The sequence below is a fragment of the Mobula hypostoma genome, chromosome 12, assembly GCF_963921235.1.
Source record: "Mobula hypostoma chromosome 12, sMobHyp1.1, whole genome shotgun sequence".
Classification (NCBI taxonomy): Eukaryota; Metazoa; Chordata; class Chondrichthyes; order Myliobatiformes; family Myliobatidae; genus Mobula; species Mobula hypostoma.
Window position 1 is genome coordinate 50,005,625 of NC_086108.1, and position 13,377 is coordinate 50,019,001.

At 41.4% G+C, this 13,377-nt stretch overlaps 1 protein-coding gene across 3 annotated transcripts in view; it reads left to right on the forward strand.

The window, feature by feature from the left end:
• Positions 1–4,993: 4,993 nt before the first annotated feature.
• smg7 (SMG7 nonsense mediated mRNA decay factor) overlaps positions 4,994–13,377 on the forward strand; it is a 152,749-nt gene continuing 144,365 nt past the window's right edge. For all 3 annotated transcript variants that reach the window (XM_063064048.1, XM_063064051.1, XM_063064049.1), the window contains exon 1: positions 4,994–5,355. In XM_063064048.1, the coding sequence (XP_062920118.1) occupies positions 5,327–5,355 (29 nt within the window). In that variant the 5' untranslated portion in view covers positions 4,994–5,326. The remainder of the gene's footprint in view (positions 5,356–13,377) is intronic.

Below are 13,377 nucleotides of genomic sequence, written 5' to 3' on the forward strand. Positions count from 1 at the left end.
ACCCCATTCTCCTGCCTTCACCCTGTAATCTTTGTTGCCGTTCCTAATCAAGAATCTATCAGCCTCCACTTTAAATATACCAAATGACTTGCACTCCACAGCCATCCCTGGCAATGAATTCCACAGATTCACCACCCTCCGGCTAAAGAAATTCTTCCTTATCTCTGTTCTAAAGGGACGTCCTTCTATTCTGAGGCTGTATTCTCTGGTCCTGGATTTCCTCACTATAGGAAATATCCTCTCCGTATCCACCCTATCTATGCCTTTCGATATTTGATAGGTTTCAATGAAGTACTCCTTCATTCTTCTAAATGCCAGTGAGTAAAGGCCCAGAGCCATCACCTGCTCATCATAAGTCAACTGTTAGATAAGGAGCTTAAACTGCTCACATTATTCCGAGTATGGTCTGCCCAATGCCTGACAAAGCCTAAGCATTATCATCCTTGTTTTTAAGTTTTAGTCCTTTCAAAATGATTTGCCTTCCTTACCACCAACTCAACTTGCATGGCAATGTTTAGGGAATCCTGCACAAAGAATCCCAAGTCCTCTTGCATCTCTAATTTCTGAATTTTCTCCCCTTTTAGAAACTAGTCTATGCCTTCTACCTAAGGGCGTGACCATACACGTCCCTACACTATATTCCATCTGCATCTGCTTTAACCATTCCACCAAACTGTCTAAGTTCTTTTGCAGAGTCCCTGCTTTCTCAACATTACCTGTTCCTCCCCTTTTTTTCATATCATCCACCAACTTGGCCACAAAGCCATTAATACCGTCATCTAAACCGCTGATGTATAATGTGAAAAGAAGCCATTCCCAACACCGACCCCTGTGAAGCATCACTGGTCACCAGCAGCCAAACCAGAAAAGGAGACGCCCTAGATTTACAAGGATGTTGCCTGGGTTGGGGAGCATGTCTTATGAGGATAGGTTGAGTGAACTCGGCCTTTTCTCCTTGGAGCGACTGAGGATGAGAGATGACTTGATAGAGGTGTATAAAATGATGAGAGGTATGGATCATGTGGATAGTCAGAGGCTTTTTCCCAGGGCTGAAATGGCTAACATGAGATGGCATAGTTTTAAGGTGCTTAGAAGTAGGTACAGAGGAGATGTCAGGGGTATGTTTTTTTTAAGCAGAGAGTGATGAGTGCATGGAATGGGCTGCCGGCGACAGTGGAGGAGGCGGATACAATAGGGTCTTTTAAGAGACTCCTGGACAGGTACATGGAACTCAGAAAAATAGAGGGCTATGGGTAACCCTAGGTAATTTCTAAAGTGAGTACATGTTGGGTACAACATTGTGGATCAAAGGGCCTGTATTGTGCTGTAGGTTTTCTATGTTTATTCCTCACTCTTTGCCTCCTACCAGTCAGCCAACATTCTATCCATGCTAGTATATTTTCTGTAATATCATAGGCACTTGTTTAGCAGCCTCATGCGCGGCACTTTGTCCAAGGCCTTCTGAAAACTAAAGCAAACAACATCCACTGAATCTTCATCGTCTATCCTGCCTGTTATTCCCTCAAAGAATTCCACCAGATTTGTCAGGCAAGATGATCATTTAGGAAACTGTGCTGACTTTGGTCTATTTTATCATGTGCCTCCAAGTACTCCAAAATCTCATCCTTAATAATGGACTCCAATATCTTGCCAACCACTGAACGCAGGATAACTGGCTGAGAATTTCCTGTTTTTTGCCCCTTTTCCTTCTTAAAGAATGGAGTCACATGTGCAAGATGTGGACTATTATTTACAGGTGTGAAAGCTGGGTCATATATGCAAGCAGGGGGCAGAAATTGAACAGTTTCTATCTTCTATGTCTTAGAAGAGTCTTTGCAATCACTTGAGATCAACAAGTGAGAGAATATCAAGAGACAGCCATTCTCACTTTGTACAGACTATGCTGCCATCTCACAGGCTTTACTGGCTGGGAAACACTGAGTGCATACCTTGGGAATGTTTGTCAAAGCCTTCGTTCATTGGCCAAACTCACAACCAGTACTAAAACAACAGCAGCAAACATCTGGGGATGCTGGCAAAGCCTGCAGCAGATATTGTAAAAGTAAACCAAAAAAAACCTGTTGAAGCAGCCCAATAAACTGGGAAATAGAATACGTTCCACCCTCTCTCTGGTAAGGGAGCTGAAATCATCATGTGAAAGTATGCAGCTTGTATTTAAAAAAAAACACCTCTACTTTTTGAAATAAAAAACAAAAAATGTCATTCATTTCAGCAAACTTTTCATCAAAATTGGATGAACAAGATAAACAAGATGAATGAAAATCTAACTTTGGCAAAAGATCATTAACCTGAAAACTAGCTTTGTTTCTTTTTCCTCAATTGCAGTCTCAGCTTCTAAATACTTCTGTTTTTATTCCACATTAACTCACTTTGTTATGTCTTTTATCCGTCCCGTTGCTGGACACCCATTTCCATCTCCTCAAAAATGCACTTGCTCAATCAGGGCTACTAGTAAATTGAGTAGACAAGATACTCTCACAGGAATAGAAATACACAACTGAGTAATTTTCATTAGCAAATCTTTGTACCTATGGTGCCGACGGGGAAGTTTCTAGGATATGTAAAATAATGGAAGATAGAGGGAAGTGGATGGAAGATGCAAGTAGATGTGGAATATCAACATAAGACCAGGGGAATGCTTTCTAGGAAGGGCAAGGTATAGTGCAATCTTGACTTGGCATTTATTGAAGAGTACAGATTTAAATGATATTGAAAAGGAGTGCTATCCAACTGCAGAGATGAATGCGATGGTTGTGTGTGTGTGAGACACCATGCACAGCAGCAAACCAGTGGTGACTTTAAGAAGGACTCACAGCAAATGATGCAGCAAAGAAGCTATTTTACACTTTTACTGGTATAATTGATTCTATTGAAGAGAATCAGAAGCAACAGGTGAGCTGGAACCTACCAGCCTTCTCCTTCTCACTCTTCCCCCACCTTCTTTACAGGGCCTCTGCTCCTTCCCTCTTCAGTCCTGACGAAGGGTTCCAGCCCGAAACATTGACTGATCGTTTCCACGGATGCTGCCCGACCTGCTGAGTTCCTCTAGCGTGTTGTGAGTGTACCTTCTACCTGATGAGTGTACCTTCTACAATGAGAAGAGGGCATGTCCTAGGTGGCGGGGAACTTTAATAATGGATGTCGTCTTTCCGAGACATCCTTGAAGATGTCTTGGATGGAGCTGACTAATTTTACAACTTTCAATAGCTTCTTTCGGTCCTGTCTTTGGGCATGTGCACAGTATATTTGCAGAGCGAAGCCCCATGCATAGACAGGTCTACTGTACATTATCTAGTCATCTATTAAGTCAGGCGAGGTCCCAGAGGACTGGTGAATGGTTTATTTAAAAAGGGGAACAGGGACAAACAATTCTAGGCCAGTGAGCCTGACATGGCTGGTAGGGGAATTCGTGAAAATTCATATGGACTGGTTTTACTTTCACTTGGAAAAGTATGGATATGCTGAGAAAAGTCAGCAGTGTGGGGGAGGTCCTGATCACTAATTTGATTAAGGTTTTTGAGGAAGTTACAAGGGAAGGGATTTGATATTATATGTATGAAAAGCATTCGATGAGGTACACCATGCAGGCTGGTCCAGAAGAATGACCTCGATGGTAAGTTGATTAGTTGGGTATAAAATTGGATTGGTCATCCAAGACAGAGGGATGTATTGGAGGGGTGTTTCTCTGACTGGAGGTCTGACTAGTGGTGCTCCACTATGGGAGGTCAAATACAAGAGGAAAGGATACAGCAAGTGGCAGAATTCTTAGGAACATTGATGTACGGGGAGCTGTTGTGGTGCAAGTCCATACCTTCTTGAAAGTGCATCACATATGAACAAGTGGCAAAAAAGGCACACAGTGAGCTTCCCCTCTGAATAACACAGTACGCAACTGCATCTGTGTAAAACTTTAGTTAGGCCTGATTTGGAGTACTGTATGCACTTATGTTAATTTCACTATAGGGGACATGTGAAGACTTTTGAAGAGGGCACAGAAAAGGTTTCCCATAACGGGGAAACTTAGATTGGATCATGTTGCCACAAGTTTGGACAAACTTGGATTATCTTAAATGGGGCATTGGAGGCCGAGGAGCAATCGGATCTAAGTACATACAATTATAAGAGGCACAGATAGGGTGCAGCCTGTTTCTCAGTGTGGAAATGTCAATATGAGGGAACAGGTTTAAAGGGACGTGAAAAGTTTAAAGGGAGTGTGTGAGCTCAGTTTTGTTTTAAACACAGACGTGTCAGTGGCTGGAATGCGGTGCCAGGCTTTAGGCAGGAAGAGTGAACACACGCCCAGTATTTACAATGAGAGGCTGGACCAAGGCTCAGGCAGGGCACAGGATCCCAAACACATGCAGGTAAACGGAATTAGTTTCGATTAGCATCATGGTGGGTGAAAACATGGTGCATCCTGTTCCTGTGCTACACTGCACTTCCCTTGTTCTATGGAAGAATCTTTAGGCGAAGAAGCTTAGCGATATTAGTCGAAATACGAGAATTTTTACACCTAGTACTTTATTTTAATGGTTTATCTAAAATATATCATCATTAGAAGTGTAGCACTGCCTCTATTTGGAACATCACCTAGGTCTTGTTTGTAGAATGACAGTTGAACTGACCAACTTTATGGCTCGAAATCTGCTAGTTATTGAGCCCTGTTCGTTTCTAAATTGAGAAAATTCAGAATAAAAACATGCCAAAGCAACAGTAGGCACAAAACAAGTCCAAAATAAGATGCAAACTCTAATCATATGCCTGTACAAATCTACGTCCACGATACTCTTCCAAGTGAACAGGTTTCTAACAAACTCCTCTTCTCAACGTTTGCAATGTATTTATACCTTGGAAGGAGGGAGGAAGTGTTGCTTGCTAATCTTTGGCGAGTTGTGTGCGTGTTTCCGCCGGATGGCAATGCGGGTTGCACCGGTTGGGAGCCGGAAGTGAGTGGGATGGAGGAGGGGGCGGAGGAACGGGGGGGACGGTGTCGGTGGTGACACCGATGAAGCAGCCGCCGCCACCAGCAGCAGCAGCAGCGAGCCGAAAGCGGCCTCTGGGCAGCGCGCTGAGCGACACCCGGCGCCCCTGACCCGCCGACGGCCTGCACACCACCGCTCGCCAGCCCACCCTCTCCCGAGGCGGCTCTCTTTTTTTTTGGCAATTATTTTGACGGTTTTATTTTTTTTCCGCCCTCTATCCAGCGCCGAGCTATGAGTTTAACCTCCTCCTCGCCGACGGTATCCGGATCGTTCAGCACTCGGGAGATTACATGGCGGCTGCTGCTGGGCTTTAGCCAGGAAGAATGAACACGCTCTGCGCGCAGTATTTACGGTGAGAGGCTGGAGCGGGGCTCGGGCCTGTTGCTAATGGCGGCCGGAGCAGTGGGAGGTGTTTGACCGGGGATGTTGGGGTAGGTAGAATGATGGGTTATTATTCGCTTTCTCGGCATCAGGCCTGAGCCCCGCTCTCGGTTTCCACACTAGGTAAACGGAGCGTGTGGAAGCCGTGCGGTTGCTTAGTGTCCTCGTCTCGTCCTCCCCGGTACCAAATACAGAGCTGCCATCTCTGGCATCAGGTCGGGGCATGCGCGCCGCGACTTGCCAAATAATGTTTGAACTCCCCCCCCCCCCCCCGCCATCACCGATGCTAGAGTTGGGAGGTGGGGTTTGGCTCTTGTCCTGGGTCATAGTCCTGGTAACCTCCACGCAGATGGACACATACACACGATAGTATTACTACGTACACATGGTTTCAGAAAGTAAATATCTTCTGGTGCTGTCCTTTTCATATCCCTAATTAGTATTAGAAACGGTATAAGGATAAGTAAAAGAAATTTACTTGTCTGGAGAGTGGTCTGGTGTGTTAAATCGGATGAGATTGGGAGTTCTGCAAGAGAAGGTGACTTGGGGCATGCAGCGTGTTTTATTATCTTGCATTGGTTGATATGTTTGTGTTCACGTAACTTCATTGCTGAAATTTTTTACAGGTGAGATGGAGAATGGTGAGAAGATGTTAAAAGTATGTAGTTTAGATGAATGATTAAAACCCAAGGGAATGGAGTCAACAGACGCTTAAACATTTATGCTGTAGCAATTCATTTATGCAAAACACTTAATTTGAAGTATCTTATTCCATGCTTGGAGAAATAATATACTGATCTATTTACTCTGCTCCCACCTGAATGTGACTACTGCTTTCCAAGATTAATGAAATGCAAGTCCAATTTATTAATACTATTATTTACTCCCCTACCTTGCAGTGTTTTGCTGTCTTACAAAAGCTTAAATTGATTTGTATTTTGTACTGCACTGCATATTGCTGTCAAAAGTTTATTCCCATGATCAACAGAGATCAAAGAAATCAAAAAGTGCCCAGAACAAATTAAATCTTCCCAGTGGTCCACACGATGTACGACTTTTGTATTTCTTGGAGAGGCAGCTGTAAATAACATATAAACTTTTGTCAAGTAGTTATTTTATAGAAATGATATAGACATTTCTTCTAAGAATTGATCATTTGAAATAACACATTTTCTAGCAGCTTTCTGTGGGGAGAAATATTTTTAGACTTTAAAACTGAGAGTTGAAGGAGCCATCGCAAAGTGAGCTGGATAAATGCGATGGATTTTCATTGCTCTGTGAAGTTTAGAAACTAGATTAGAAATGTAATCAAAATTTTCTTTCCTCTTCAAAGGAAATAAATGGTGTTAAAATCAGACACTCTCAAGTCAACAGCAGAGATAACTATTTAACAATTTTCCAGATAGTGTTTAGAACATTTTTGTCAGGTGTTTGGTTGGACTAAAGGGCATGTTGTCCAGTTTGTCTTAATGAGTTGAATAACCATTTTGTATTCTGTGTTTCCTCACTTTTGTATGATTGTCAATATGATTGACAACCAGTGGATGACACCTTAGTTTTTAAATCGGCACGTCACTTTGTATTGCATTGACATGGAAGTTGTAAAAAGGAAAATAGTACTTTGGCATATTTGAAAAAAGTCCACAGAAAACTACCAGAATTTTTCATTGTTTTACCATGGAGTTCTCCCATTGCTCTATCAAAACAATCTTATATTTTTGACAATATAATGTTTTTAATCAGTACATATTGCATAGATATTTTTCATCAGATTTTAAAATAATTTGAGCATTCTTAAAACAATATTTTGTCATTCCAGCCCCATGGTCTGTCATGCACTCTGCATATGGGTAGAGGAATTCAATTTTGCGATATTACTCTATGATGTTCAAACAAAAAAATTAGAATATTTCATAATTTTGACTTGGTGATGGTAAAACATTAGAGGTGTATGGGCAAAGTCATATATAATAATTGGGAAGAAAATTGGATATCTCCACTTTCTTTCAGTTTAGATTCTTGTCAGTGGTTGAGGTCATGGGGTGTAGGGGAAATATTGATGAAGAAGTGGCTGGGTCATGTTGAAGATGGGCAGTATTAAGATCTTGCACTGCATAAATGTGGTCAGCCAGTCCATTGGTAATGATGTGTCCTGGTTTCACTTGGAGTGGGTTGGTTAAGTCTGCTTTACTACTGGGAAACTGGTGAATGGGGTGAATACTGTATTATTGTTAATGAAGGGTTATATTCCTAAACTGACAACCCAGTTAAAGATACTTGTTCAGGAACAAAATGCCTTGGAATGCATGATTTGGCTCCTGATTCCCATAACTGTATTCCTACTTTGTCAGGTAAGACTGCAGGCTCTTGAATGTTTTGCATTGACGTTGCTGTTTGTTGTCTATTCAGTCAAATTGTCCGTTGATACTTGTTCAATCCTTTTTACGTTCAGCCGACGGTTAATGTTTGAATGAGGTCAGAGAAGGCATGGAGCAAAATAATTCTTAGAGACCCAAGTGTTGGTCTGCAGGGTATTGGGAAATGAATATTGTGTTTTGAGACTACAGATTCTTGCCTACAGAATTGTTAAGGGTTTAGTTGGTTTTTACGGATTGATAGTTGGTTTTCACCGATTAACTTCATGAATAGTTTTTCGAACTTGATAGAAGTTTTCATTGTGGCTGTCCGTTCACCTTCAGGCTCCAGGGAAAAGGTCTCTTGGCATTATAATTTTGGTGGTATCATAGCGCATTGATTGTAAGTTGATCACTCACTTGTCCTGCTAAAGTGCATCCTTTCACACTTACCTGCATTAATTTTATCTTCCATTTGTTCATTTCGCCATTGTCACTTTGCCTCACTTCCTCTTCATTGTCTATTACATTTGACTTTGATGTGTGTTCTGAAGTTCAAGTCATTAAGAACTAAAAATATCATTTCCTGGGAATGGCACTCATTAATTTCCATGAAATTTAATTTAAAAAAAAAATTCTCTGCTATATGCCTGTTAGTTGGAGTATTTGTTAAAACATCATTTTCCTTCAACAGAGCTCACATACCCTTCATTTGTTAGTCCATAACGATGTAGGTGTGAATTAGTTTCGTCCTGCGCTATTGCCTCTGAAGGTTTTCCATACCATCATAATGATGAATGGCTTGTAGTTGTCAGATTTATTCTTCCTTGTTTGCAAATGTGATGTTCGTAGGCTTTCATCCCTTTTATAGGATTGGGAGAAGTACTCACGTTCCTTATTTTTCCCCTTGCTTTTATCAGTAAGCTGGAATGCTTCCCATCATAAGTGGTCACTTTTCAACATTAAGGATTGTCAGCCATCAAGGTGGTTGTTTGTTCTTCAATTAGTTTTACCTTACTCAATATCACCACTTCACCTTCTTAAATGCTGCATTGGCGATGTCCTCCTTTCCAATGGCATGAAAGATATTTCCATGTTGATCTTGACTTCTGTTTAATTGACGTAGTATATCTTGAAGCGAGTCCACTTTGAGCACATCTACATGAAACTGTTGCAGGAAAGCAGCATCCATCATCAGAGATTGCCACCGACCAGGCCATTCTCTTTTCTCTTCGCTGCCATCAGATAGAAGGTACAAGAACCTCAGGACTCGCACCACCAGGTTCAGAACAGTTACTACTCCTGAACCGGGGTTCCCAACCTTTTTTGCACCGCGACCGGTTTAATATTGACAATATTCTTGCGGACTGGCCAGTGGGGGTCGGGGGGTGGTGTTCAAGTCGGGTTGCCAACTTTCTCACTCCCAAATAAGGAACAAAAGTAGCAGTCAAATACAGGACTCTTGTGTTTACCCCGAGAAAGCCTACCATGACCATGAAGCCTTGCGCGGGCACCTATGTGTGTACGTGCTGATTTCTTTTTCTACAAATCGGTTTTGGCTTAGTCTTCCTGATTCTGTTAAGTGAAACTACACTGTACCTACATTATTTCTACTTTATATAGGTTGTGTATTTATCATATCATTCCTGCTTTTACTATTTGTTAATGTTATTTTAGGTTTTATGTGTTATTTGGTAGGTTATTTTTTGGGTCTGGGAATGCTCAAAAATTTTTCCCATATAAATTACTGGTATTTGCTTCTTCGCTTTACACCATTTCGGCTTACAAACAGTTTCGTAGAAATGCTACCTTAGCGGGAGAAATAAGGGACAAGGGTGGTCCCGTATGGGAAAAAAACAATTTAGCCCTATACACGGGATGTCCCGGCTAATACGGGACAGTTGGCAACCCTATGTTCAAGTTCAACAGTGCGTGACAGGGAATGAGGAAAGGTGCCGCTGATTCATATAATTTCATATCGCCAAATCATATTGTTCCCTCGCGGCTCGGTAGCACATGCTTTGCAGCCTGGTACTGGTCCACGGCCCAGTGATTGGGGACCACTGTCCTGAACCACAATGCTCTTGAACAAAAGGGGATAACTACACTCACTTGCCCATCCATTGAGATGTTCCCACAAACAATGATCTCACTTCAAGGACTCTTTATCTCATTATTTCATGTTCTTGTTATTTATTGCTATTTATTTATATTGCATTTGCAGTTTGTTGTCTTCTGAGCTCTGGCTGATCCTTCATTGATCCTGTTATAGATACTATTCTTTGGATTTGCTGAGTATGTCCGCGGGAAAGTAAATCTCAGGGTTGTATATGGTGACATGTACAGTGGCATGCAAAAGTTTGGGCACCCTGGTCAAAATTTCTTTTACTGTGAATAGTTAAGTGAGTAGAAGATGAACTGATCTCCAAAAGTCATAAAGTCAAAGATGAAACATTCTTTTCAACATTTTAAGCAAGATTAGTGTATTATTTTCGTTTTGTAGAATTTTAGAGTGAAAAAAAGGAAAAGAGCACCATGCAAAGTTTGCGCACCCCAAGAGATTTAAGCTCTCAGATAACTTTTACCAAGGTCTCAGACCTTAATTAGCTTGTTAGGATTATGGCTTGTTTACAGTCATCTTTAGGAAAGGCCAGGTGATGCAAATTTCAAAGCTTTATAAATACCCCAACTCCTCAAACCTTGTCCCAACAATCAGCAGCCATGGGCTCCTCTAAGCAGCTGCCTAGCGCTTTGAAAATTAAAATAAATGTTGCCCACAAAGCAGGAGAAAGTTATAAGAAGATAAAGCGTTTTCAGGGAGCCGTTTCCTCATTTCACGATGTAATTAAGAAATGGCAGTTTACAGGAACGGTGGAGGTCCACTTGAGGTCTGGAAGACCAAGAAAACTTTCTGAGAGAACTACTTGTAGGATTGCTAGAAAGGCAAATCAAAACTCCCGTTTGACTGCAAAAGACCTTCAGGAAGATTTAGCAGACTCTGGAATGGTGGTGCACTGTTCTACTGTGCAGTGACACCTGCACAGATATGACTTTCATGGAAGAGTCATCAGAAGAAAACCTTTCCTGCGTCCTCACCACAAAATTCAGCGTCAGAAGTTTGCAAAGGATCATCTAAAGAAGCCTGTTGCATTTTGGAAACCAATCCTGTGGACTGATGAATTTAAAATAGAACTTTTTGGCCGCAATGAGCAACGGTATGTTTGGAGAAAAAAGGGTGCAGAATTTCATGAAAAGAGCACCTCTCCAACTGTTAAGCACAGGGGTGGATTGATCATGCTTTGAGCTTGTGTTGCAGCCAGTGGCACGGGGAACATTTCACTGGTAGAGGGAAGAATGAATTCAATTAAATACCAGCAAATTCTGGAAGCAAACATCACACCGTCTGCAAAAAAAAATAGCTGAAGATAAAAAGGGGATGGCTTCTACAACAGGATGATGATCCTAAACACACCTCAAAATCCACAATGGACTACCTCAAGAGGCGCAAGCTGATGGTTTTGCCATGGCCCTCACAGTCCCCTGACCTAAACATCATCGGAAATCTATGGATAGACCTCAGAAGAGCAGTGCATGCAAGACGGCCCAAGAATCTCACAGAACTAGAAGCCTTTTGCAAGGAAGAATGGGCAAAAATCCCCCAAACAAGAATTGAAAGACTCTTAGCTGGCTATAGAAAGCGCTTACAAGCTGTGATACTTGCCAAAGGGGGTGTTACTAAGTACTGACCATGCAGGGTGCCCAAACTTTTGCTTTGGGCCCTTTTCCTTTTTTGTTATTTTGAAATTGTAAAAGATGGAAATAAAAAAGTAATCTTGCTTAAAATATTAAAGAAATGTGTCATCTTTAACTTTATGCCTTTTGGAAATCAGGTCATCATTTACTCGCTTAGCTATTCACAGTAACAGAAATTTTGACCGGTGTGCCCAAACTTTTGCATGCCACTGTATGTACTTTGATAAATTTTACTTTGAATATTACTGAAGAGGAGGTACTGGAGGTCATAAAATGCATAGAGGTAGATAAATCCCCAGGACCTGATTACATGTATCCTAGGACAATGTGGGATGCAGAGGAATAAATTATGGCATCTCCGGTGGAGATATTTGCATTATTTGTAGCCACTGGTGAGATGCCTGGAGGCTGAAGGGAATCTAATGTTGTGCCTTTAATTTAGAAAAGCTAATGGAAAAGCCTGGGAACTTCCGACTGGGAAGGCTGACGTCAGTGGAGGGGATTCTGAGCAACAGGATCTACGTGCATTTGGAAGGCAATGACTGATTAGGAATGGTCAGCATGGCTTTGTGTATGGCACATTCATTCTCACCATTTTGATTCAATTTTTTTGAAGAGTTAATCCAGAAAATAGATAATGGCAGGGTGATTGATATTGTATATGTGGACAGATAAGATATAACATGGTAGGATGGTCTGGAGCACACCAGCCAATTTATGGTCCAGGGTGAGTTAGACAAATAGATAGAAAATTGGCTTATTGGTGGTGGTCGTGGAAGTTAGGTTTTCAGGCGGAGGACTGCAGGGACTGGAGCTGGGTCCACTGTTGTTAATCATTTTTATATTAATGATTTGGCATGGTTAGTTAGTTTGAGATGACATTAAAATTGGTGCTACAGTGGGCATTGTAGATGGTTATCTAAGATACAGTAGGGCTTTGGTCAAGTAAGTATCTGAGGAATGGCAGATAATGTTTAATTCAGATAAATGGGAGTTGTTGTATTTTGGTAAGACAAACCAGTGCAGGACTTGCACAGTGAATGGTAGGGTCCTGGGGAGTGTTATAGAATAGAGGGGTCTAATGCAGGTACGTTGTCTCTTGATAGTGGCATCACAAGTAGATGGGATGGTGAAGAAGCTGGTTGGCATGTTTGGCTTCATTGGAGGAGATTGAGTACAGGAGTTGGGATATTATGTTACAGTTGCATAAAACATGCTACAGCTACATTTGGAGTACTGCATACAATTCTGCTCACTAAACTGGAATGTGTGCAAAATAAAATTACAAGGATGTTACTGGAGCTAGAGAACTTGAGCTACAAGGAGAGAGAGTGGATAGCCAAGGATTTTTTCCTTGGAATGTAGGAGGCTGAGGGATGACCTTAAGGCTTATAAAATCATGAGGGGCTTAAATAGTTACAGTATTTTTTTCTCTTCCAGGCAGGGAAATCCAAAGCTAAAAGGATTGAAAAGGAGCTTGGGCAAATTTTTCACGCACAGGGTTGGCGTAGTGGAACTTGGAGTGGTATAATTACAACATTTAAAAGGCATTTGAACAAGTACATGGATAAGAAAGTTTCAGAGGGATATGGGCCAAACACAGGCAAATGTTCCGAAGCATAGTCAGTATGGACAGGTTGAGCTGAAGGGCTGTTTATATACTGTATAAATTTATGGCTGTATGTTTGTTAGATTCCTTTTTTGTTCCATTTTAAGAACAGCATTTTTAGTCATCTTAGAAGCTCTGTTTGGGTAAAAACCATGTTTATTACTTGCCCATCTTTACTTGATTCCTTCATAATTCATTCTAATTGGCCTAGAGATAGAGTATTTTTATACCACCTGTTCCATGTCCATTTCCGTAATTGTTGAAAACCTGTTCATGT